The following is a 27,368-nucleotide window of genomic DNA, read 5'->3' as shown; positions in this document are numbered from 1 at the left end:
TGCTGTGTAAAATGAATATCCTTTTCAGAGATATTTGAAACAACCTTTTTCCAAGTTTTTTTCCTTGTTTTTAATTTCATGTAACTGAAATCATCTACTTTAATCTTTTCTGATCTAATAAATTTCTTCATCCTCTATTTTCTTGCTTTCCTTCATTTTTAGAATTTATTTTGGAATTTGGAATGATTTATTACAAAAGTTAAGGTCTACACCTGCTATTCTACCAAAATTCTTTCGTTGTTGTTGTTGCTATTGCTTTACCCTTGAGAGTTTGGCTTTTTTATTCTTCCAAATCAATCCTGCAATTTTTTTTCCAGATTTATAAAAGATCTTCTGGTATTTTAATCAGTATAGCACCAAATCTGAAAAGTAATATAGAAAGGATTATAATTTTTTAATGCATGAACATTCATGAGCAATAAAGATTTATGAGTCTTCTTTGAACAGTTTTATAATTCTATTTCTTTAAGTCTGAGTATTTTAGTTATTTTGCATGGAATTTTTCCTATTGATTCCATTTGACTGGTATGTCTGCATAGAAATGTAGAGTTTTTGGTGATTTTATATACTGCTAGTTAATGTTTCACTGTTGGTTCAATGGAACCAATCAAGCAAACTACTATAAAATCATCATATAAAAATATTTATTCTTTTCCCACCACACATGTCTTTTGTAACTACATCAAGGTTATCTTGCATTTAATGGAAAAGTCCCTAATGTTTCCCCACTGCAAATAATGCTACCCAACTAATCCACAGTTTCTGAATTTAAGTTTATCCTGTTCCCTGTCCCTCCTCTCTAATCTGAATTGTTCCTTCCTATCCTCTAAGATTCAATTCAATTTCCATCACTAATTGTTATGAGGAAGGCAAAATAGTTTGGATGTAAGGATGTGAATGATGTAACCACTGATGAGAGTCAAGATGAAGACATGATCTGCTTTCCTTACCCACATTAAGGGTACTATAGGCAGCACATAAAAGTTCTAAGAAATGCACTTATTTTCTAGTATTAAAAGCTGATCTCCCATCCTTTATCAAAAGTTGTATGTGAAGGATGAAAAGAGTAAGATAGGAAGAACCTTTTTGTGATGTGAGGAAGTAGTATTGCTAGACGGTCTCATGTTTCTGGGTTGCTTTCCACATGTGTCTATTTATGTTCCCTTGGGTATTCATGAATAAGTCTAGATTCATGGATTATGAATTATGAATTCATTGATTATGAATTTATACCACAAGTAACAAAGAATCAATCCATACTTTGCTGCATCTGAACTTCAGACACTGCACTGAATGCACAATCATCTGGTCTTGGCTTGTAGCCTTTTCAAGTTAAAGAATTTACATGATTTTCCAGCCATGTCATTAAATGTCTTCACTGAGGATGAACACAGCATCAAAGTGACCTTGGAGTCATCAATTTGATGCAAAGAATTATCAATATAGGAAATTTGTAATTAGAAACAAATTTTGTAATCTTTTATACTGTTAAATTCTGTTCAAGTGTAAAACGTTATTTGCTCCTGAGATATAAATTGGCTCCTATAGTTCCACTGTTAAATGTAAAATTTGTAGCATCTCCTCACTTGCAATCCCCAGCTTCCAACCTTTTTACCTGGTTTAGGCCACAAGAGGGGAGGGAGTTCCCCTTTGCCCTCAGTAACCAGGTAATGGGCAAGACTATAAAAACCTAGCCTAAACTCCCCTCCAGGAAGCTGTTCCCCACCCCCAGTCAGCTCTTTCTCACTCCTTACCTCTCTCTTCCCTCTCAGTCTCACAAGCAACCTCTAGCCTTTTGTTATCACTTCTATACTCAAAGTACCTTTAATCTGTATACCTTGTAGGAATCTATAATAAATCCTGAGCAGTTTCTAAATCCCAGGGTTTTGGTGAATTCATTCACTATTCAAAGAAACTCTCAAATCTTCACTTGGAGACCCCAATTTTCATTTACTTCAAATTGACTAAGTTATACCTATCTCTCCTTTTACAGGACACCCTGACAAATCACCTTTAATCATCCCCCTCTTTAAAGGAACTTCTGCCTTATCTTAACTCACCAATAAGAATAGCTCCATAAGGACAAGAACTATATAATGTCTTTATGTCTCCTATAGTGCTATGTATAGTAGATGATCAATAAATATTTAATGAATGAACGACCAACAGAAAACTCAATGTGTGATCTATGAAGATCATAAATGTCTAATGTGAATTGATTTGAGCCTATGGTTTAAACAATTACAATCGCAACTAAGAAGACACAATAATGCAGTTACTTATGTAAACAAGTAAATTTGTTCTCTATATTTCTGTTCAACTTTTAGTACATAAGGATTCCAGAATTTTAAACCCCATTTCTTTCATTTACTTGTAGTGAGGCCTTGGGCAAGCCACTTGACCTATTTATGTGTCCATTGCTTCATACCTCAAGTCCTTTCTGCTCCTTACCTCCTCTGCCTGAATATTATACACTATATAATTCCTCAGATTTAAAGGAAATCTTGTGAGGTAATTAAAAGTTCAGGATATCTTAGAGCTAGAAGTAACTTCACAGATCTTTTAGTGAGAGCTACAACAATTTATTTGACAATTCTAACTAATGGCTGAGCTATGACTAACAAAGATTTCCTGAGTCTCAGTATGTATTCTTTTTACCACTATGACATATTGTATGTGATGATCTCTCCTTATGTGTTAATCTTTCAGTTTTTAACTCACTCTGAATGGGAAACTTGCATACCCAATTTACACAATATACATATAAGATTTTTCTACAATAACATGAGAAGTTATGGACAAAAATCACACTAGAGGAAAATAAGGATAGGCTGCCATCTGTATCATGCTATTCTTAGCATTACAATGATCCAAGATAATCTCAAAGGACTCAAGATTAAAAATACTATCTGCCTCCAGGGAAAGAACTGATATTGTCTGAATACAAACTGAAACAAACTATTTTTTATCTTTTCCTTTCTAGTCTTCTTAGACAAAATTAGTAAAATGAAAATGTTCACTATGATTACAGAAGTACAACCCTATAATAGATTTCCTATTGTCCCAAGGAAGGCATAGAGGAGAGAGGAATAGAATTTAGAACTCAAAGTTTTTAAAATGTTAAAAATTGTTTTGACATGTAATTGGGGAAGGGGGGGTTTACATAAAATGAGTTCAAATTAAGTTTAAGCAGCAAAACAAAATCATTACTCATTAAGATTCCCATGAAAAATCTAACAAAAGTAACCTTTAAAAAGTTGTTTATCTAACCCTATTAACAAGAGTTTTTTTGAGGATTTGAACTTACACTAATTTTAACTAATAGTCATTTCAATAAGAACAAAAAAGGTAATTTTGATTTCATAGATAATGGCATTTCTTCTCTACTGTTAAAGCTCAGGTGCAAACATCCATCTCTCTTTCTCTCTCGCTGTTTTTCTCTCTCATATATTAAATTCTGGTAGTTTCTATTGCTTCTAGAAGCAGTTTTCTTACACTTTATTACCCAATAAATACTCTTTGATTCAGTGATTCAAATACTCCTACCTGTTTCACAAACAAGACATCTCAAAACATCACAAACATCTCTCATCTCTGGGCATTTTCTCTAGCTATGCCTTAAGGCTGAAAAGCTCTCCTTCAGCTTTGAACACTGATCTACCAGGCTTTTTTTAAGCCTTATCTAAAACTCCCATCTTTTACAAGAAAGAAGCCATTCCTAATCCCTTTTAATTCCAGAGCTTTCCTCTTTTAATTATTTCCTATTTGTATAACATATATATATATACTTTGTATATATTTATTTATGTTTCCTCCATTATTGTAAACTGACAGTAAGGACTATGCTTAGGTCTTTTTTATATGCATAGTGCCTAGCATATAATAAGTTCATAATAAATGTTTACTGGATTGAAAAAAAATTAGATCATGTTAGCTCTGAATATTTCACTGTTCAGCAGTCAGAAACAAAGAAAAAGGAGGAAATAAACCAAGTAGACTTCAAAGAAAAAGCAGAACATTTAGGGTTAACCTAATGGTGCCCTATGCAACTTTAAAACATGCCCCATCTGATAAGTCTGTCAAGAAGAGAAGAGAGGGGCAGCTAGGTGGCGCAGTGGGTAGAGCACCGGCCCTGGAGTCAGGAGTACTTTCAAATCTGGCCTCAGACACTTAATAGTTACTGTGTGGCCTTGGGCACGCCACTTAACCCCATTGCCTTGCAAAAAAACCTAAAAAAAAAAGAAGAAATGAGAAAGATCATGGTTCCTATATTTTCCTCACGGGGAGAAAAGAAAAGAAAGAATAAATGAAGGACAAAAGATTTCCATACAGACAATACTTTTTTTTGTTAATGCAAAAAGCTATGAAATAGCACATTCCCGCTTCAGAGTTGAATACCACATAAACCAAACTAATAGGGGGTTTTTTCGGTTGACAAAATTTCTGTAAAAATGAAGACTAGAACAAGGGTAGAAGGTACAGAGAAAGTCATGAAAAAAAATTCTATCAGTACTTTATAACACACTCAAGTTAAAGCTCTTTGGTCTCCATCATGGTATGGAGGCTGTGGCAGAAGAGGACAAACTCTCTAGCAGTCATAAATCAAACAAGAAAGATTTCTAATAGCTACCAATATTTGTCTTTCAAAGTCCAGCCTTATGAAAATCTGAAGAGACTTATCACTAGAAGGTTAACTACCAAGTGATGAATTAAAATCAGTATCAGTGGCAGGAGTATCCACAACAATGAAATCATGAAATGAAGTTATTTCTTTTTAGTGAAATTTTAGAATACACTAAATTATTTCAATTATTTTAATAAAATTATAAAAATAACTGACATGACATATGTAGAGAATTAACCTTGAATTAATAAAAATAAATGGCACTATCTGACCTTGAACACATCCTGGTAAGACCATCTGAACCTCAGCAAATCCACCTAACCTTGGTGCCCCCAGGCAACAAGAGTAACTGCTATAGTCTGATTCCATTCTGCATTTTTCCCACCTACAGAAATAACTTCTCTTCATGAGTTCAAATATAGCATCATATATACCTGTTACATGACTCCAGGCAAATCACTTAATTCTATTTAGTACAAATTACTGATTAAGAAGATGCATAATAACAAAAGAATAATGATTGCTATGAGAGTGGGTGAATTTTTCAAAAAAGAAGTTAGCAAAGACTAAACACCACAACCCAGGCCACAATTCTTCCTCAAAATTTTCAGTGATTCTTTGCTTTTCAGATGTTTTATAACCAAATTTGAATTACATGCATTATTCCAAATCTTTTAAACCTACAGGTCATAATGTTGATTCCATTTTGGATCAAGTGTATTCTTCACAGTATCTGTAGAATGGCATTGTCCAGATCCATCAACCACCACTTTAGCAAATGGATCAGGAAGTCCTGTGGGAAAAAAATTGGAAGATTTTCTTTTTAAAAGATTATTTTTCACATAAAGAAATAAGCATTACTACATATAAGTAGCTATATTTTAAACAAAATGCCCTCTGCAAAGCTGGCAATGATTACTTAGTTGGCCATCATAGGACAAATATTAGCTTATAAAACTTTAATTCTCTATTTTGCCCAAGTCATTTTTATTTCCAAATATACATCAATATGAAAACTTTAAAGAAATGTAATTTTCCAAAATGTAAAATGCTATTTTTTTTTTTTTAGTTTTGCAAGGCAATGGGGTTAAGTGGCTTGCCCAAGGCCGCACGGCTAGGTAATTATTAAGTGTCTGAGACCAGATTTGAACTCAGGTACTCCTGACTCCAGGGCTGGTGCTCTATCCACCTGGCCGCCCCCATGTATTTCTTATTGTTGCAAGTACTTCTGCTTTTAAAAGTTACAAAAGCCTAAAATTTGGATAAAAATATATTTAAAAAATCTAAATATTGGAAGGAACCCCTCAAAAATCTAATGCATCACACCCTTCCAGGTAAAATGTTTAATCTATTCAGGTCTTCTCACATTTTTTAAAGAATTCCATACAGCTATAAAACTTGGCTATGAAACATTTACTACATACAGACTATCTGCTTAATATTGTAAAGGATACATAATTTTTGCACATAAACGATGATGAATTTATAGAATCAATAAATTTAATTGAATTTACAAGGAAGACAAGATTAAACTATATGAAATAATCAGATAATAACAAAGAATTATATTATACAGGACAACTAAATGACACGATGGATAGCGTGTCAGGCCTAAATTCAGCTAGATTTGTCTTCCTGAATTCTAATGGTCTCAGACACTAACAATGGGACTCTGGACAAGTTACTTAACCCTGTTTGTCTCTGTTTGTCATCTGTTAAATGATCTGGAGAAGGAAGAAGCAAGCCACTCCAGGATCTCTGCCATTAAAACCATAAGTGGAGATCATAAGAAGTCAGACACAACTGAAATGATGTAACAACAAAAAAATTACATTATACAGTATGTTAAGAGCTCAGAGAAGAGACAAACAAGCATGAATTAGAATTGAGAATGTTATTGAGTAAGTGAGATTTAAGGTAGATCCTTAAGGGTGGACAGGATTTAATTTAAGGTAAAGAGGATATATTCCAAGAAGCATGAAAAATAAATGCACAATGACAAAATGAGTATATGTTTGCAAGATAGTGAGGAGACCACTAATTACAGCAGGGGACTGGGAAATAAAAGGAAAAAACTGAATAGATAGGTTAGGCTCATAATATAAAAGACATTCACTGTAAGTCCTTAAACAGGGGTACCAAGCATCAAATTGCACTGCAAAGGGGATGCAACAGAAATCAGAAAAGTTTGCAGATAAATTGTTGTAATTCATGTAAAAAAGATAAGAAAATACTGGGATGGTAGGAGAGATAAGAGGGGAGAAATGGCAGAGAGAAGAGACAGTTGAAGAAAGATCCACTACTATTTCATAAATGAGAAAACTTGAAGAATGACAAAAACAACAAAGAGGACACTAGTAATTTAGAAAATTTCTGTATACTATATAAGGGTGTTTTTCAACTGGCAATTTTAGTGCTTAGACAGGGCAAAGATAAATTTGATATTTGTAACCAAAACAAACTATGAAAGACCACAGGGACAATGCAATAATTGCTTCAGTTCCTTGTCTTTAATAAGACCAACAAGAAACTTTAGAATTAGAATCTGAGGATTCCAGAATTCTAAAACTAGTTTGTGAGTATAGAGCAAATGCTTACTAACTGTTATAGTCTAGTCTGCCAAGATGAAGATTTGGTAAATATACAGGTTGATCTACTCAAGTTGTTAGAATTGACTTTCATTGAAAGGAACCTAACCTTGAACAAGGAAAATTGCTTGGGGGGGGAGGGGGGGGGGGCGGAGCAGCTACATGGTGCAGTAACTAGAGCACCAGCCTTGAAGTCAGGAAGACCTGAGTTAAAATCCAGCCTCAGATACATATTAATTACCTAGCTGTGTGACCTTGGGCATGTCACTTAACTCCATTGCCTAGACCAAAAAAAAAACCCAACAACAACAGAAAAAGAACTGAATCTGCTATCTACTATCACCTGCTACTCTAAGAAGTAAAAATTATTCAGTTCAATCAAAAGAAAAGAATGGAAAAAACTTCAACGAGTTGTCTATTTAAAATGATATACTCCTGTGCAGTATACACAGAAAGTATTTCATAAACATGTGAAGAGTCATCCTGGTAGGCTATATACATATTCTAATGATAAAGACAAGGACCTGACCTGTGATTTGACTGGTATAGAGAATGCCCATGTGAGAAAATTCCATCTATCAATTCATCACCTTAAATGCTACTTACAGTTTAGATATGTCTAGAGTACTGAGAGGTTAAGAGACTTCCTCAGGTCACAGAGACAATATCTGACAGAGGTGGAACTTGAACCCAGTGTCTCATATGTTTCAATTCCCTCAGCACTTATGGCTTTCTTACACAGGAAAATCTCTCCAATTCTGGGTCTTTGCTGAGTTCCTCCTAGAACCTTCATTGTAAGAAATAGTCCAGGTCAATCATACTTAATTCCATTCCTAGTTCTGCTTCTGACTCTGTACTTTGGCTCTATGTTCTGCCCTAACCTTTCTACTATTTTCAACTCCTTTATAGCTCCCAAAACACTTATCTTTTTTGCTTTTATGGAAACCCCAATGCTTATATAGCACAATGCTGAGCACATATTAAGTACTCAATAAATGCTTATTGATTTACCATTGTCTCTAACAAGGCTAATGTTTTTAGAATTGCCTTCAAATATAATTTACAAGATTTTGGTACCAAAAGTACTTAAAAATGCTATTACCTAACCTGATTAGCTGTTTCATTGATTCAGCAAGTTTGGCTTCATATAAAGATTTGCTTACATTGGATAACTGCTATATATAAAGAAAATCCTAAAAGAAAGGGAAGGAGGGAAAAAAAGGTTTGATTAATAGCATCATTAAAATACAATATCCAAAGTAACTACTTTGAAGGAGACAACACTCATTTTGACCTACTTAAGTTCGTTTAAGTTTGTCTCCAAAGCAATGTCAACACTTTATAGTCATACCTCAAATTAATATTTACATTTTTTTCTTATTTACAGTTGTAAATGCCTGGCACATACTAAGTGCTTGCTAAATCAGTAAATAGCAGAAATTCAACAGCATATTTTTAATAATATGAACTGTATTCTGATTATATCAATGAATAAAAATATCTGCATTATATTTAATTAAACAAAAGTCATTTTAAAAAGAACCAAAGATTTAGAATAAATTGGAGTTTCAAAAATCCAGCCTTAAGCTGATTTGCTCCTTTTTCTCAAAAAATGTTATCCATGACAGGGGAATTTCTAGGCTATGGAGGAAAAACATTTAACTTAAAACTTAATATCCTATATACTCACTGTATTACAAAAACCAAGCATCATAAATAAATGTTTCTATAAGAAACTGCAGAAGAGTAATTTAGAAAGTCAGCAATGTGTCTTCCTCCCTTCCTACCTTCTAACACTAATATAACAGATCAACAAAGCCCTTTTTTGCCTCCTGCCTCTCTATTCTTCTCCCTCAAAAGCAATCTATAATAGTAATCTCCCCTAGCTACTAAGTTCTTCCAGTGATTTCTGGGGAAGAAAAGTTTTATTTGGTTTGAAGGGGTTAAAGAACAGAGATGATGGTTTCAAAGAGAGTACCAAATGAATGACTTTGGTACGGTCCAAACCTCTGGGAATACACAAGCTTGACCTACCTACTTCTCTTTTCCTAACACTACCTGCTGCTTTTAACTAGGAATATTCTTATTCCTTGGGCCACTAAAGAAAAGAACAGATCACACGTTTTACCTATCTTCCTATCCCTGAAACAAATACACAAACTTTTTATCATCTGCTAAGGAGTTTTTGATCTGTGGGTATGTATTTTAAATTGAGAAATAAAGAATTAAATGGTTTCCTTACACCTCTTCCAACATATTTTTATTCAGATGTTAGGAAAAATCAAGGTCACAGGTGATGTTACCAAATCTGTGCCTAAACATACTGACATTAAGATGTTATCTCTAGATCTAGAAGAGATCTAAAAGGACAAATATTTCGTCTCTTCATTTTGCAGATGAGACATCTGAAGTCAACAGGAAAGTTTTCATTGAATTATTTAAGGATCTTTTAGATTAAAGTCATGGACGAGATAATCCAATAGTGTGGATTCAGATTCAGAGATGAGTTCCAAACAATTCTCTTACTAAGGAAGAAGGAAAGTAGTGTGCCATACTTGCACAGGAAACGAACACTTCTGAAATTGTAACACTATGAAAAGAAGCTACAAAAGAGGTTAGGACTTTAGGAAGATGATTAAAATTGAAACTACAGGGATAAAAGTTGACAAAGCCCTGAAAGTGGATCAAGATTGTTAGACAGTTGCCTAGGCAAGGGAGCATTTAAAAGACACACAGTGAACTGACTTTCTGGTAATGTTAAAGTAGTTTTAACCTGGAACCAAGAAACAATCATAATATCCAGATATCAATAATAATCAACAAGCATTTATGTGGCTCCTAGGGGTCAAGCACAGAGAATACAAAGTCAAAGAATGAAAACAATATCCCTTCTCAAAGAGTTTATATTCTGTGAGAATAGGATGCTTATTCATAAGTCTATAAAAAATAAATACAAAGAGTTAGATACAAAGAAGTTGGGGAGAGGAGGCAGTTTTAAGGAACAGTGGGATAAGATCTGGCTTCATGTAGAAGGATTCGATGAGATGACTACGAGAAGTAAATTCCAGGCACAGAAAGGAGTCAATGGAAAGGTACAGAAAAAGGATATGGAAGAACACTGAGAAGGCCAGTTTGATTGGATTATATAAGGAAGAAATAATGAAGCATTAAAAGTCAGCATAGTTTATATTTTATCTAACTGGCTCTTGGGAATCACTGGAGGTATATAGAGGAATGACACTGTCATATCCAGATAAGAAAAATCATCTGGCAACTATATGAAGAATGGTTTGAAGTGGGGGGGGGAAGATGCAAAACAGGAAGAGCAATTAGGAAAGTAAACAAGAAAAAGTTCTGGCTTTTCTAGAATCAAATAGGATAATAACTTAAATCTGAGTATAGCAGGAATTCAATTAAGAGTCAAAAGCCCAAAGTAGAGTCTAGATTACAGCTAGCTACCTAAGAGGGAAATGGGCAAGGCCTGAGAGTGACCCAAGGAGTGCTCCAGGCTGTCATAAGTTAACGTACAACAACATATGATTGCCTTTAATTTATTCAACCACCTAAGACATTTTAAAGGTATACAAACTACTTTGCTAAATTGAAAGGGAATCTTGGAATACAGAATGCTATTCAATGCCACACTGAAATACACACTAAAATATCTAAGAATTTTAAGGGTCAAAGTTATTCATTTAGGAATCTATTCTTTGGAAGAGAAAATCCCAATATTCACCCAGATGGTGGCAGAACAAATAAGCAATAACAGAAGTATTCTGTTTGGAATTTGCATTGCATCCTGGGGGAAACACAGACTCTCTAACCCACTAATTCTGTAGGCTCATCTCTCTCATTACCAGCTCCATGATTCAGCTCCAAAACAGCCACCTTCATTCTTCTCCCCAGACTGGCTGGATAATATAATTGGCCAGAAAACAGAACAATGGTCAATAGCAAGGCTTTACCTCATCAGTAAAAATCTGCATTTCAATCTTAAAGGAATCTACTTAAAATATTTAAAATCTCATTCATTTATATGTAAAATAGTTAAATAGAAGAAGTTGCTAAAACCAAAATTATCAACATGAGAAAACTTAAAATGATCCATGAGAATACTGCACTCCCTTAAAGTCTCAACAAAAACAACCACTCAACTATTTTGTGCTTCTGTTTCTTCAGTTAAAAACTGGAATGAGAATATTTAGGTATGACAGAAGCATAGATTAAAAACTACCTACCTGACACTGTGGCAAAATTATATAGAAAAAAAAAAGGAAGCATCTCTGCCCTCAATGAATTTAAATTCTACATCTCACACCCCCTCTATAAGCACTTGCTCACATGCATACACACATACACACCCATAGACACACAGACATGTACACAGACACACACAACTAAGCAGCACGATGTATGGAGGGTTAGGCAGGAGACAGCAAGTTCTCAGTTCTACTAGACACTGTGAAACTCTGGACAAGTCCCTAAAGCTAACTACCTGCCCATTTTTCCTTAAGTATAAAAATGGGGATAGCAACAGCACCCACCTCACAGAACTTCAGTGAGTGGTAAAATGAAATGGTCTCTAAAAAGTTCAAAGCACAGTGTCTGACATATATAAAGTGCTTGATAAATGCTTGTTCCCTTCCCCTTCAAAAAGTAAAAATTTTAACTCTGTGGACCCCAATTTAAGAAAATATTTTCCAAATTCAGAACTTTAAACAGATAAAGTTAAGGATAAATTGTTTATGTTGTAAACATTTTCAAGTGAAAAGTATACCAGTCTTATTTCTTTTATGACATTTACTGGCTGCATGATTATGGCAAGTCACTTAACTGCTCTGTGCTTCAATTTCTTCAGCTGAAGAAAAGGAATTATAGTGTTAACATGATCTACGATGTACAGGGCAGTTAGAGCACCTACAATTCATCAGAAACTGTGCCAAGCCAGGAAAAGAGGGAAAACAAAGGAAGAGTTTCTGCTTTCAAGGAGCATTCATTCTATGTGTATTGTGTACACACACATTTCTAACATGTTATATAAAAATTTAGTTTTCAGTTGATTTACAAAAACCTCTGAAGGTTTCCTATATTAATCTCTCCTACTTTTAGTAAATGTTTTGCATAGTATCAAAAAACAGATTTATATGCATTTTCCAAGAATACATCTATTATGCAAAATAAAAGTATTCCTACATCCATATTTCTATTTCTTCACCCCCTTTACCAATATTCCCTTCCCATATGCACTGAAATAAGTAAGCACAGCACATCTCACAACACACTAAAGATTCTTTCATTTATAAACTTGGTAGATTAAGTACTGCAAGACCAGTAGTAGGAAGAATATCCTATGACCTTGGGCAAGTCACTCTTGAGCAAGAATCTCTGTGGGCTTCAGTTTCCATATCTGTAAAAAACATGTTTGTAGACCTCTAAGGTTCCTTTCTAACACTACACCTATGACCTTATGATAAGACAGAAGGAGACTATTCTGTAACTCATGTATATTTCAAATAAGAAACCAGGCAGGGGGAGCTAGGTGGCACATTAGATAGAGCACTGGCCCTGGAGTCAGGAGAATCTGAGTTTAAATCCAGCCTCAGACACCAAACTGTGTGACCTTAGGCAAGTCACTTAACCCCACTGCCTTGCAAAAAGCCAAAGGGAAAAAAAAATAAAGAAAAAAATTGGTAGAATCAGGTTAATATTGCCACAATAAGCTCAAAATGAAAGTGACATATATAAAATGTCCAATCTTTTTAAAACTCAGAAGATAATAGGGGCAGTTATCTTTCATAAACATGGCTAGAGAACGAATCCTTAACCTAACAAAGGATGAAGGAAATCAAAGATGAAGTAGAAAGCATTAACTACCTAAATTTAAAAGGCTTTAATAAAAATAAAATGAAGATGGTAAAAAAACAAGAGTGAAGAAAATAGTTGCATTAAATAAGAGTCTCACAGTTGGAAAAATATTCACATTAAATAAAAGGCTGACAGACAAGGAATATAGTGAAATATACGAAATAAATGGGAAACTGATGTAAATATAAAACACCAAGAGCCAGTCTCCAATACTAGAGTGGGTCAAAAAATAATTTTCAAATGATTTGCAAATTACAAATAATCATATGGGGAAAAAATGTTTCAAAATTTTAAATAGAGAAAAATTAAAACAACTCTTTCCATCACCCATCTTCCATGCAAACTGACAACGAAGATAAAATAGGAAACAATTAATTAATTATACAGAAGCTTCAGGAACACTAACACGATATGTTCTATCACACAGGCAATATGTGGGTAAATTATTAAATGATCCAACTTTTAAGATTTCAATCTGAAATTACACACGAAAAGTAAGTAAATTGCCCTTATCCTCTGACCCACTTCTAGGCATATACTTACAGGAAATGAAAGGCAAAAATAAAAGTCTGCTAAACATAACAAAATGTTCACAGGAACATCATTCGTGACAGCAAAAAACTGGAGACAAAGACGACTTCCATCAACCAGGGAAGGGTTAAAAAAAAAACTGTAGCAAATGAATGTAACAGAAAATTATTGGGCAGGGAAAATCATAAATATGTAGAATTCAGAGAAACTTGTAAATATTTGTATAAACTGATAAAGAATGAAGAAATCAAAGCATAGAACAACATACATTATATGTCTACAACAATGAAAAAGCAAGTTAAAAGTAACAGAAATACCAATAGAGAGCAATAGAAAAACCAAGTCTTGGAGACGTGTATAACATTTTAAGATTTGCAAAATATTTTATTTATATCTCATTGGAATCTCACCCTATGAAGAAGATGCTATTATTAATCCCATTTTATCAATTATAAAATGAAGATTGAAAGAGATTAAAAGAAATGCCCAAAGTCACAATGCTAGTTAAGTCTAAGACAGAATTCAAATTTAGGCCTTTGTAACTCCAAAATCCAGGTTTCTTTACAATATGCCATAATGGAAAAGAGAGAGAGAAAAAAATATATCCATTCCCTCATAGCAAGTGAAAGACAAATAGGAGAGAAAAATCACATATGTCGGAAAATCTTTTTATCATATGTTCATGCCTAATTATTTTTATTTTTGTCACAAAAAGGTTCTTTAAGAGAGGAAGGCCAATTATTTTATAAAAACAAAAGACATCAACAAAAAACCTTTTTGTAATTCATAATACAAAAATTCCAAAAAAAAGAGCCAGCAATAAAAGCCACAGACTCAGATTGAATAGCTCTAGAAATGTACAGAATATGAATTAAAGGCAATAAAAAGTAGAAATCCTAAGCAAATGAGGCAACTTTGACTTCACAGGTTTCTCTATGTGGGAGGATACCTATAGCTAGAATATGATTATTGAAAGGCAGAGCTCAAAAAAGTACAGATCTTATTTTTTTGAAAGTCTAGATAAAGGAATGGAGGATGATTATATCTTCAGACAGTCATATGAAGAAATTTCTTAATTACTGAAAAAATTCAATTAATTAATTAAAAGTGAAGACAAATAGAAATAGAAATGTAATTGATATGTCTTACAAATAAAAATACAGAAAAGGAAATTGAAAGAATACGGTAAAAGATCCACAAGCCTGGCATAGAGGCATAATATCTGATGTTACATTTTAATAATACTACCATTTTCTCTTTCTGCCAACAAATATTCTCCTCCTTCTAGTTCCTGTATACACACACACACACACACACACACACACACACAATGCTTCCCCTCTCTCCTTCCTTTTCCTATCTTGATAGTTTTTAATAAGGCATGGCCTTCTAGAGATTCATTACAGATATCATTCCACCAAATTTAGTGATATCTATTGAAGTTATACTTTTCTTCTTTGGATAAGATTTCTAATTCACTTTCTTGAATTTCATATATTATTTTGAAATGTATTAAATCCTGGGGCCATAAGTTTTTATTCTGCTGACTCTTTTTTTTAAATCTACTATTGATTTGTTTTTCAAATACTATCTTTTACTGATGCTTTCCATCTTTCCTAGTTTCCACTCACCCTTCCCGATTTGAATCCTCTCTTGTGACAAAAACTTGTACGCAACAGTCTGTTTACCACTTCCGTGCTGTGAAGCATTAGTTTATAGGATGAAAATAATGGTAATCTAGGGGAAAATGGATCACTCCCATCTTAGATTTCATAATAAGGGAGAAAGAAGTCAGGCACAGATTGACATATAGAGAGTCAAAGTGGGCACAAAGTGAGAGAAATAATAAACTAGGATTTCAAGGATAAAAATTCTGTGGGGGGGGGGGGGGGCAGTTAGATGTTGAAGTAGATAGAGCTCTAACCTGGAGTCAGGAGGACCTGAGTTCAAATTCACTAAATACTTACAAGCTGTGATACTTTTGAACAAATCCTTAACCCCATTGCTCCATTAAAGAAACAATTTTATATGGGAAGTCTATCTCCCAGCAGGAATACTGGGAGCTCCATAAGGAGTGCTCAAGATATAAAGTCTAAAAAGGTGAAGTTATTTTAAAAAAGTCACATCAACAAACATCATTAAGTGGCTACTAAAAGCCAGACACTGTGAGATGTGCTGATAAAACAAGCCCCCAAAAAAAGGAAAAAGAAAAAAAGAAACTATCTACTCTTAAGTTCACAGGGTAATGGGATATAACACCAGGCAAACAACTGTTTACAAACAGGAAATGAATGGGATAAATTGGAGATAATCTTAAGAGGAAAAGCATTAAAATTAAGGAGAGCTAGAAAAAAGTTTCTTGTTTTAGATGGCATTTTAGCTGAGACATGAAGAAAGTCAGGGAAGCCAAGAGATGGAAATGATTGCAGTTCCAGGACTGGGAGACAGCCAGGAAAATGCTCAGTCAGGAAATGGAAATGTCCTGTTCAAATAACAGCAAAGGAGACTAGTGTCACTGGATTCCACATTTGGGGCTAAGTAAGCAGAGAGAAGGAAAATGTTATAAGAAGAAAGAAAACAGGGTTAATAAAGGGCTTTAAAAGTCAGAGGATTTTATTTGATCCAAAAGATAATAAAGGGTCCCTAGAGTTCATTAAAAGTTGGGGGAAGATGACATGGTCTGCACTATGAAAGATCAACTGCACACAGAAAAAATTTCAAAGAAGCTGTCTAAGGAGAATAACATGGATATAAAGAGAATTGACTGCCAACTCGTATTTCACTAAGGTACACATGGAAGTAAAACAGGTAACGGAAGATGAATTATGAATAAAAAATATGGTATAATAAGTACAGAATACGTTGAAGTTGGCAAGGGGAGTTAAAGATTAAAAAATGTTTTTATAAAAAACTGTTGGGAGGGGATAGCTAGGTGGCACAGTGGATAGAGCTCTGGCCCTGGAGTCTGGAGGACCTTAGTTCAAATCTGGCCTCAGACAACAATTGCCTAATTATGTGTCCTTGGGCAAGTCACTTAAACCCATTGCCTTAAATAAAATAAAATGTTAAAAAACTGTTGGGAGAAAAAAAAGAATAAAATAGCAACAGGATTACTGATAATGGTGAATGGAGCAATGATAACAAAGAAAGCTTAAAAGGTGCTTAACAATTATTTAATATTTGTTTTTGACTAGAAGGGATAAACAAAAAAAATAATGTAAAGGACTAGCAAACAAGGTACACAAGCATAATGATAGTACCTAACTAGTTTTGATGAATTCAAGTCTCTAGATCCAATAAATTCTAAGGTACTGAAAAAGAATATGTGGATGTGATTTCTGACAGATCCTAGAAAACAGAGTGCTACAAAATCAAAAAGGCATTAATTCACAAGTATTTACTTAGGGCCTATTATATGCTAGGCCCTATGCCAGATACTGGGATTCAAAAACAAAAAACAAAAGCTAAAAATAGTCCATGCTTTTCAAGGAACCTTTATCTATTGGGGGGGAACAATTCATTCAGAGATAAGTAAATTAATAATGCAAGCGAAATACTATGGAAGGGTGACCAGAACTGAGGAAAACTTGGAAGAATGAAATCTATAAACTTCTAGATCATATTATTGGTTGATTAGTATTAGAAAATTTGGTTAAATGAATATCTAGAGAAGTAAATAGTATTATTCAAGTAAAGTTCTAACCTTAAGAGGAGACCTCAGACACCAGCTGTGAGATGCCATCATCACAGCTTCTGTTTCAGTTTCTTCAACAGCAGATTGAAAGACTTTGACTCAATTGTCTCTAAAAATCTCTTCCAGTTCAGCATCTATTATCTTATGATCTGACAAGATCTGAAAATATTTCATAAATTACAGTATACTCCAGAATAACTTTATTTAGAGGCACTGATAGACAATGGACAGAGAACTTGACTGAAGTAAGAAAGACATGGTACTTAATATCCTGCCTGAGGGCCTTATGAGCTGTATGAGAGTCATCTAAACTTTTTAAACTACCATTTCCTCAAACTGCAAAATGAAATAGCACTTCTGGATACTACATTTAGAGGGAATTTACTGTTAAAATGTAGAATGTCCAGAAGATGTTAAGGATCTTGAAATTGTATCATACAAGGCTAAGTGAAAGGAACGGCTAATATTCAGCCTAAAGAAGATATAGGAAAGTTTTTTTTAATATAAATACTTTATTTGTTTGATATTTAGGAAAATTTAAGGGCTGTCAAAAATATCATCTAGGGCAGCTAGGTGGTGCAATGTATAGAGCACTGGCCCTGGAGTGAGGAAGATCTGAGTTCAAATCTGATCTCAGACACTTAATAATTTACCTAGCTATGAAACCTTGGGCAAGTCACTTAACCCCATTGTTTTGCAAAAACAAAAACAAAACAACAGAATACATAGATAGATATGTATATCATCCTTGACCAAAGAGCAAAAGTCTAGGAGCAATGGTTGAAAGTGTCAGGAAGGGACATTTAGACTTGGCATAAAAGGAAGAATTCTATATATATCAGAATTGTCCAAAAGTGAAATAGGCTGTCCCAGGATGTGGTATGATACTCTTTAAAAGTCTTAAAACAATTATCAACTGCTCATGGATAGGTCAAACTAATATAATAAAAATGACAATTCTACCAAAACTAAACTGTTCAGTGCCCTACCAATCAAAATTCCAAAAAATTACTTTAATGAGTTAGAAAACATTGTAAGTAAATTCATATGGAGAAATAGAAAGTCAAGAATTTCCAGGAATGTAATGGAAAAAGTATAAAAGGGGGCTTAGCCCTATCTGATCTAAAAGAATATTATAAAGCATCAGTCATCAATGGTATTGACTAAGAAATAGTGTTGGACCAAGTGGAATAGACTAGGTGCAATAGCAGGAAATGATTATAGTAATCTGCTGCCTGATGAACCCAAAGAGTCCAGATATTGAGATAAAAACTCTCTCTTTGATAAAAACTGCTGGGAAAATTGGAAGTCCATATGGAAGAAACTTAGATTAGACCAACACCTAACACCCTTTACCAAGATAAGATCCAAATGGATACAGGATTTAGACATAAAAAACAATACTATAAGCAAATTAGAAGATCAAGGACTAGTTTACCTGTCAGATCTAGGATAAGGGGAGCAGTTTATGACTAAGGAAGAGATGGAGAACAACATCAAAAACAAACTACATAATTTCAATTACATTAAATTAAAAAGCTTTGGCACAGATAAAACCACTGTAACCAGGATCAAAAGAAATGTAGCAAATTGGGAAACAATCTTTACAACTAATGGTTCTGACAAAGGACTCATTTCTAAAATATACAGAGAACTGTGTCATATTTTTTAAAAAAAAGCCATTCCCCAATAGACAAATGGTCAAAGGCTATGCAAAGGCAATTTACAGATGAGGAGATCAAAGCAATCCATAGCCATATGAAAAACTGCTCAAAGTCATTAATCATTAGAGAAATGCAAATTAAAGCTTCTCTGAGGTACCACCTCATACCTCTCAGACTAGCCAGTATGACTAGAAAGGATAATGATCATTGTTGGAAGGGTTGTAGGAAATCTGGGACACTATTACACTGTTGGTGAGCTGTGAACTCATCCAACCTTTCTGGAGAGAAATTTGGAACTATGGCCAAAGGGCAAAAAAAATGTGCATACCCTTTGACCCAGCAATACCACTACTGGGTCTATACCCTGAAGAAATGATGAAGAAGGGTAAAAACATCACTTGTACAGAAATATTCAAAGCAGCCCTGTTTGTGGTGTCAAAGAATTGGAAATCAAGTAAATGTCCTTCAATTGGGGAATGGCTTAGCAAACTGTCATATGTATGTCATGGAACACTATTGTTCTATTAGAAACCAAAAGGGATGGGAATTCAGGGAAGCCTGGTGGGATTTGCATGAACTGATGCTGAGTGAGATGAGCAGAACCAGAAAAACACTGTACACCCTAACAGCAACATGGGGGTGATGATCAACCTTGATGGCCTTGCTCGTTCCATCAATGCAACAATTAGGGACAATTCTGGGCTGTCTGCAATGGAGAATACCATCTGTATCTAGATAAAGAGCCATGGAGTTTGAACAAAGTTCAAGGACTATTCCCTTTAATTTAGAAAAAAAACCAGATATCTTATTGTCTGATCTTGTTATCTCATATAATTTTTGTTTCTTCCTTAAGGATATGATTCTCTCTCATCACACTCAATTTGGATCAATGTACAACATGGAAACAAATTAAAGACTGACAGATTGCTTTCCATGGGGCGGGGGGAGAGAAATAAGACTGGGGGAAAAATTTGTGTAAAACTCAAATAAAATCTTTAATTAAAAAAGTCTTAAAACAAAGGTTAGATGATCATTTTTCTGCTATGTGTTAGATGGGTTTGCCACTCAAGATATGATTGAAACTAATGAATTTTGCAAAATGTCAAATTGTTTGACAGGTACCAACAAATCATTCAAAAAGCATTACATGAAAAAATGCTTTATTATCATTATTGATTAAAGAAATGCAAATTAAAACAATTTTGAGGCATCACCTCACACCTATCAGATTGTCAAAAATGATAAAAAAGAAAAATAATCAATGTTCCAGAGAATGTAGGAAAACTGGGACACTAAATACAATATTGGTAGAGTTGTGATACTACTCCATTCCGAAGAATAATTTGGAACTATGCCCAAAAGATAATAAACCGTGCATACCCTTTGATCCAGCAATATCACTATTAGTTTTGCAACACAGATCATAAAAAAAGGGGAAAGGACCTACAGCAGCTCTTTTTGTAGGAGCAAAAACTTAAAAATTGAGGGGATGCCATCAATTGGAAAATAGTCGATCAAGTTAAAGTATATGTAGGGGGGCGTCTAGGTAGTGCAGTGGATAAAGCACCGGCCCTGGAGTCAGGAGTACCTAGGTTCAAATCCAGTCTCAGACACTTAATAATTACCTAGCTGTGTGGCCTTGGACAAGCCACTTAACGCCATTTGCCTTGCAAAAAAAAAAAACCCTAAAAAAAAATCAAGTATATGTAGGTGATGGAGTACTGCAGGTCTATAAGAAATCATAACTTGAGAAAAGCCCGGAAAGATTTGCATGAACTGATGCTGAGTGAAATGAACAGAACCAGGAGAATCATATATATTATGATCAATTATGATGTATGCAGCTTCTCTCAGCAGTTCAGTGCCCAAGGTCAATTCTAAAAGATTGGTTCCAGGAAATGCTCCATCTCATTCACAGAAAAAACTATGGAGTCTGAATGCAGACCAAAGCATACTATTTTCACTTTTTAAAATTTGTTTTAGGGGCGGCTAGGTGGCGCAGTGGATAGAGCACGAGCCCTGGAGTCAGGAGTACCTGAGTTTAAATGCGGCCTCAGACACTTAATAATTACCTAACTGTGTGGCCTTGGGCAAGCCACTTAACCCTATTGCCTTGCAAAAACTTTTAAAAAAAATTTGTTTTATTTCCTTTTTTTATGGGTTTATTTTCCTTTTAGTTCTGATTCTTCTTTCACATCATGATTAATATAGAAATGTTAAACATAACTGTACATGTATAATGTATCAGATTACTTGATCTCATGGGGAGAAGAAAGGGAGGGGAGGGAGCTAGAAAAATGAGGATCTCAAAAACTTACAAAAAGATGAATATTAAAAATTATCTTTGCATATAATAGAAAAAATAAAATAACATTCAAAAAAATTTTTTAAAAAGAAGCATTTAATATGCATGTATAAGGTGACAAGGACAGCAGAGGCTGGGAATACAAAGACAAAAATCAAACAGTAGTCCTTAAGGAATTTATATTCTGGGGGGGAGGGGAGAGAGACAGGGGCAGAGTACAATATAAATATATAAGTATATACAAACTATAAACAAATTAGGGATAGGCACTAGAACTGTGATTTAATATTATAGGAAGCTCCCAACTGAGGAAAATCCCACTAATACAGATCAGCATTTTCTAGGAGTCTTGGAATTGAGACTTAGTTTTTCAGAAATTATATATATATATATATATATATATATATATATATATATATATATAAAGTGAGAAAGCAATATGATTCAGAAGCAGAATTTGAAGTCCAGTTGTCCTGGGTTTAAAGCTATCTCTCTCTCCCTATCTCAAATATGTATGGCAAGATAATTTCAAGAGATTAACACAATAGCAGTTTGGGGTGGGGGGAAGCAGTCAGGAAAAGACTTATAGAAATGGTACTTGAATTTAAGGGAAGCTAGGGATTCTAAGAAAGGGAAGGAAGGATTACATTCCAAGCATGGGAGGAGAAGAGGTAACTGCACAGACAGAGAATCAAGAATGACATGTTGAAAGAATAGTAAGACAACCAATTGGAATGGAATAAACAGTACCCTCCACAAAAATATGGAAGTTCAGAAGAGGGGATGGGTTTTCAAGGAAAAGAAGTAAAGAGGGTTTTTTTTAAAAGATAGAAGAGTTTATAAGAAAATAAGGATAAAAATTACTTAGGACAGAAAGAGTATGAAAATGTTCTCAATCTTCATCAGTAGAAAAAGCATATGCTTTCAGAAATCAACATATCCTTCAAAGTGGTTTTTTTTAACTTCAAAGACAAAGACTGTATGTTTAACTTTTTAAACATTGAAAGAATAATATCTAATGTCATTATATGGCAATGTAAAAGAATTTTTAAAATCTACTGAATACATTTAAAAGTATAAAATCTACAAAATACTTCTACACTGAAAAAAATGATTCTAAAAACATCATAATATACAAAAAATTATACTGAATTTCAACATACAAAAATTATCGGTATTTTGATCTTACTTACTGAAAAAATCCTTTTTCACCAAGTTTTTTGCACAGAGTACTGTAAAAGAAACAAGAAATATATTTTAAAAAATTAAAAGAACAAAGTTTCAAGAATAACTCAAGATTATCTCAAAAGTTCTAGTTAATACATTTTTATGATAGAAGATTGAATATCCTTTAAACATTAACTACAAAAATATATGAAATTTGGTCTTAAAAAATAAAAATAACTGGGTCAAAGGATAAAACTTTAATAGCAATTTCAATAACTGAAGATAAGGAAGTTCACCATCTTTTGTTCTAAATATACTATCATCTTCTATGCAAGATTCAAAATTCAGGCTGCGTTGTGTAAAGGACAAGCTGCTTAACAGAAGATTATGTAAATTTAACCAATTCTCCCAGGAAAAAGAAGTACATACAATCAATATAATAATATAACTTTACCCATTCTTTGTAATTTCTCATAAATCACAAAGCCATTTTAAATTAATAATAAACATTTTTGCAACATTTTAAGGCTTACTGTTAATAGATGCTTTCATCACATTGATTAAAAAAGGCAACAACCTACTTCACAATCAATAGCATTTATTGTATCTACTATATGCTAGGCAGTGTGGTAGGTACTAGAATCAGACAAAAACACAACAGTTTCTTCCCTCGAGGAATTTATGTTCTATCAGGGAAGAAAGCATACCCACAACATGTACAAATATATACAAAATTAATCAAAAGTAAGTTGTAGGTGGGTGGGGGTGGGGGGTGGAGAGGAGGAAGGTGGATAACAGCTGGAAATATCAAGAAAAAGTGGCATTTAAGCAAAGTTTTGAAGAAAACAAAAAATTTTAAGAGTCCATTCCAAAATGGATTAGAAATAAACTAGACACTAAAACTGTTAAGTAGATTTGAAATTGATTCTATATTGAAATGACTGAAACCTAAAAATGGTCAACATTAATTTGGAAGAATGTCTGCAACAGATTTGTGGGGCTAGAGGTGTATTCTGTACTTGGCCTTGTGCTGTGTAAATGTAGATTGTAAAAAAATTTAAAGCGTACAAAACTAAGGAGGACAAGTCAACAAGCTGAATAACAAGACTTAGAATCTATAAAGATGAACACAGTCTCTTAGAACACTGAGCCTAAATGAACTTCAACAGACTATGATAAATGTAAAATCTAACATTCGTACAAGGACATGGAAAAGAGAAGATGGAATAACTGAACAACAAGTTCAGAGTTTGCCAATCTGAAAACTGGAGCCAGACTGGAAGACGGAAGAAGGCCCCTGAAAGAGAATTGCTCTTTTTGGGGTAGGAAGAAAATATGACTTTCAAATTTCCTTCCTTATTCTAATCCTATTCCAAGATGCATCCCATTAAGAACAGAGAATCACACTGGAGTTAGATAGTTTTAAAGAAACGTCAAATAGCAGAGATGAAACAGATTCAAGGAACATTGACCAGCTTTTAGTAGAGATGAGGACTAGATATAATCTCAAGTAAGAACTTCCAGTTCAAAGTGTTTTGAAATACATATGTTCCCTGCAAATGTCTTAACACTGTAATAAGTTAGGTTTCAATATATTTAACTAGGATATGGTGGGTATGGGAGAAGATTCGCACTCCTAAATTTGGGGGGAAAATATCTTGGTTTAGGGGCGGCTAGGTGGCACAGTGGATAGAGCACCGGCCCTGGAGTCAGAAGTACCTGAGTTCAAATCCGGCCTCAGACACTTAATAATTATCTAGCTGTGTGGCCTTGGGCAAACCACTTAACCCCATTGCCTTGCAAAAACTTTAAAAAAAAAATCTTGGTTTAATGAAGGATACTAACTGATTGTTGATAAGAAACAAACTAGTGGAAGCTGAGAAATTACAGAGATTTATAGCCTCAATTAATCCCTAGACCCCTAAGGTTCACTCTGAGGACCCATCAAGTCTTTCTTGATCCTTCCAATTGTTAGTAAACCCCCCCCATCCCACTTCCTCCAATATAATTACTTTATATGTCCAATGTATTTTGGACATATGGATACATATTTTTATATGTATATGTTTTAAGCTCCTTCAAGAAAAGGTTTGTTTTCCCAGCACCTAGCAGTAGCTGCACATAGTAGGTAGTTAATCAATATTGGGGTTTTTAAAAATTATTTATTGAGTTATCTAGTAGATATTAAGAGGTTAAGCGATTGGTTCCTGATCACATTATTAGTTTATGTCATACACACAATTTGAACTCAGATCTTCTTGATTACAAAGTTATTGTTCTATATATTCTCTATACTCACTTCCTATAACTATATACATACATATTTTATAGAAAAAGAAAACTAAAACTCAGATTGTATCTTAAACAGAAATTAAATTCCTGATAAGTATAAGCCAACAGAGAACTTCCAAGGACTTTGTTCTTTTCTACTTATTCCATGTTACACTCAAAAATCATGTTTTTCTAGTCTAATATTAAATCTTTTTTTTTTTTTAGGTTTTTGCAAGGCAAATGGGGTTAAGTGTCTTGCCCAAGGCCACACAGCTAGGTAATTATTAAGTGTCTGAGACTGGATTTGAACCCAGGTACTCCTGACTCCAGGGCTTGTGCTTTATCCACTGCACCACCTAGCTGCCCCTAATAAGTATTCACAACAGCCACACATTCAAAGGCTAGTCTTCTTTTTTTTGGGGGGGGGGGTTGCAAGGCAAATGGGGTTAAGTGGCTTGCCAAAGGCCACACAGCTAGGTAATTATTAAGTGTCTGAGACCGGATTTGAACCCAGGTACTCCTGACTCCAGGGCTGGTGCTTTATCCACTATGCCACCTAGCCGCCCCTGTTTTTTTTAGATTTTTTTTTCAATCTAATATTAAATCTTGCAATAAATTCTTCATGTTGAAAATGGTGGCTATAATTTTATGTTTAGTGTTAGTTGTTGCTATCTACAACAGAATGCCAAAATAATCACTCTTGAAAAACTCACATTTTACTTATTAAAATTGATATAGTTTAGTATGATATCTTCTTTATTAGTTCAGCCCTTGCAATCAAGATGGCAGAATGAGGAGTAAGGCACCTCAATTTCCACACAAATATTCTAGAAAAAGGATGAAACTACAGTGAGAGTCTTCATCTAGCTCAGGTGAGCAAAAAGAGGCACCCAGAAAAACTTTTATGCACCAAGAAGGGTCCAGGCAGAAAAGACAATCTGAAGGAAGTGTAGGGTTAGAAATCCTTCAAAGTTGAATTCTTCAATTAGGAAACCTCAAGCACCAGGGCTCAAAGATCTGAATGGTCCAGTAAGAATGTCCTAGAGCAACAATGAAAGGGGTGCATGGAAAGTTCCATACGAGGTGGAAACAATCATCCTTCTATCCTAGAGATCAACAAAGTTTACAGTGACTGATCTGAGCTTCTTCTCAGTCTGGAAGAACTGAATGCCCTGTCCCCTTTGTCTTTATGGGACAGAGCAAAGTCAAATATGGGACAAAAAGATTGTGCACAAGTGATCAAAAGGGATAGGACTTCAGACAATACAGATTCAGACTAAACAGAGGGAGAACCACCAAAATGGCCAAGTAAATTAAAGCAGTATAACCTAGATCCCCAACAAGTATGCTGAGTGCCAAACCTAGAAGTGAAAGAAAAATCACAATGGATCTTTCCAGGAAAGATTACAAATCTGACCAATAGGCAAGTGATCACAGGAATTGAGAAACAAAGTTGAGTTTTGACTGCAAAGACACTCCAAAGAACAGAATAGGGGAACTAGATTACTGAACTTAGTCTCCAGGCTCTGTCTTTTTAACACAGGTAAAGAACAGGGCTGCTGAATGCAGTTACAACTCCAGAGCAGGGATCCAAGAAAAAGAGGCACAATAGTGTGGTTCCTCTACCAAAAGGAAGAAATCTCAAAGCCTGGAGTAAAAAAGTGCTAGGTACTGTCCTTCTAACCTAGGAGAGAAGATGCCTCTGGACAAGCACCAAGGAACAGAGGAGGGCTACAGTGCTTTAGTTCTGAACTCAGCCATCAGGACAATAAATACAAGGTAGGAACATAAATGGCTATTACAATCCCATCAAAAACATACAGAACTTCTCTCTTACACAAAGTTCCAATCCAGTCAAGAAGGTTAGAATGAGTAAACACAAAAAAAAATGTATTATGATATCAGATATTCACAAAATATAAACCAGAAGATAACTCTAAAACATCTTCAAAGACTCTCAAAGTAAATTGTAACTTGACAAGTATAATTATAATTTCTAAAAGAAATGAAGTAAGATTTTTTTAAATGATACTGTAAATGAAATGAGAATTCAGGTCACATGACCAACAAAATGATGAATTAACAGCAGAGAAGGCTAATCACTAATATGTTGATGTAGTACTCCACATCTCACTCTCCCCTATTCTCTGACAGGGCTATACAAACAAAATTCATAGACTTCTCTACTCTGGGACTCATTTAGCAATTTCCTTGCAGATGCCATAGTCTCTGCAGGTACATCCCACTAAGGTTAAGCATATTCCACCATACTAAAAGTAAGAGAAACTGAGGCAGCTGAAAAGTGAATTTATTAGCATGGGAAGAAACAGACAGCTTTGAAGTTCATTCTTTTGAGGATTGACACATCAAAAGGAAAGGCTTTTAAAAACTTCAGGGGGGTAAAAGGAAATAAAAGGTTGAAATTATCAAAGTCCTCAGGAGAAAGAAAAAGGGAAGATTTCTATAAGGACATCTAAACAGGTCTAAACACAAAATAAACATTGTAAGACAAAGAAAAATGAATTAACAACTAATGAGACAGAAAACCTTATGGATTCCCACAAAAGCACAGAACCACAACAGGATATTCTCAAATGTTTCAAGTATTAGGAAAAAAGGAACTGTACAAACAGAATGTATTATGTTCAACCCCCAGAAG

General features: G+C 34.3%; 1 protein-coding gene and 1 long non-coding RNA gene across 4 annotated transcripts in view; both read right to left on the bottom strand.

Moving 5' to 3' along the window:
• Window positions 1-5,302, bottom strand: part of LOC141514197 (uncharacterized) — a 28,879-nt gene extending 23,577 nt beyond the window's left edge. The window contains exon 1 of the long non-coding RNA XR_012475967.1: window positions 213-5,302. This is a non-coding gene — a long non-coding RNA (uncharacterized LOC141514197). The remainder of the gene's footprint in view (window positions 1-212) is intronic.
• Window positions 1-27,368, bottom strand: part of SMURF2 (SMAD specific E3 ubiquitin protein ligase 2) — a 164,202-nt gene that overhangs the window by 116,531 nt on the left and 20,303 nt on the right. For 2 of the 3 annotated variants that reach the window (XM_074224773.1, XM_074224770.1), the window contains exons 2-3: window positions 22,465-22,503; window positions 5,309-5,417 (exon numbers count right to left, since the gene is read on the bottom strand). In XM_074224773.1, coding sequence (XP_074080874.1) covers window positions 5,309-5,417; window positions 22,465-22,503 — 148 coding nt within the window. The remainder of the gene's footprint in view (window positions 1-5,308; window positions 5,418-22,464; window positions 22,504-27,368) is intronic. The other variant, XM_074224771.1, reaches the window with a different exon arrangement.

Source organism: Macrotis lagotis, chromosome 2, assembly GCF_037893015.1.
Source record: "Macrotis lagotis isolate mMagLag1 chromosome 2, bilby.v1.9.chrom.fasta, whole genome shotgun sequence".
NCBI lineage: Eukaryota > Metazoa > Chordata > Mammalia > Peramelemorphia > Peramelidae > Macrotis > Macrotis lagotis.
Note: the sequence above shows the minus strand (reverse complement) of the source record. Positions and strands in the feature narration are given on the sequence as shown.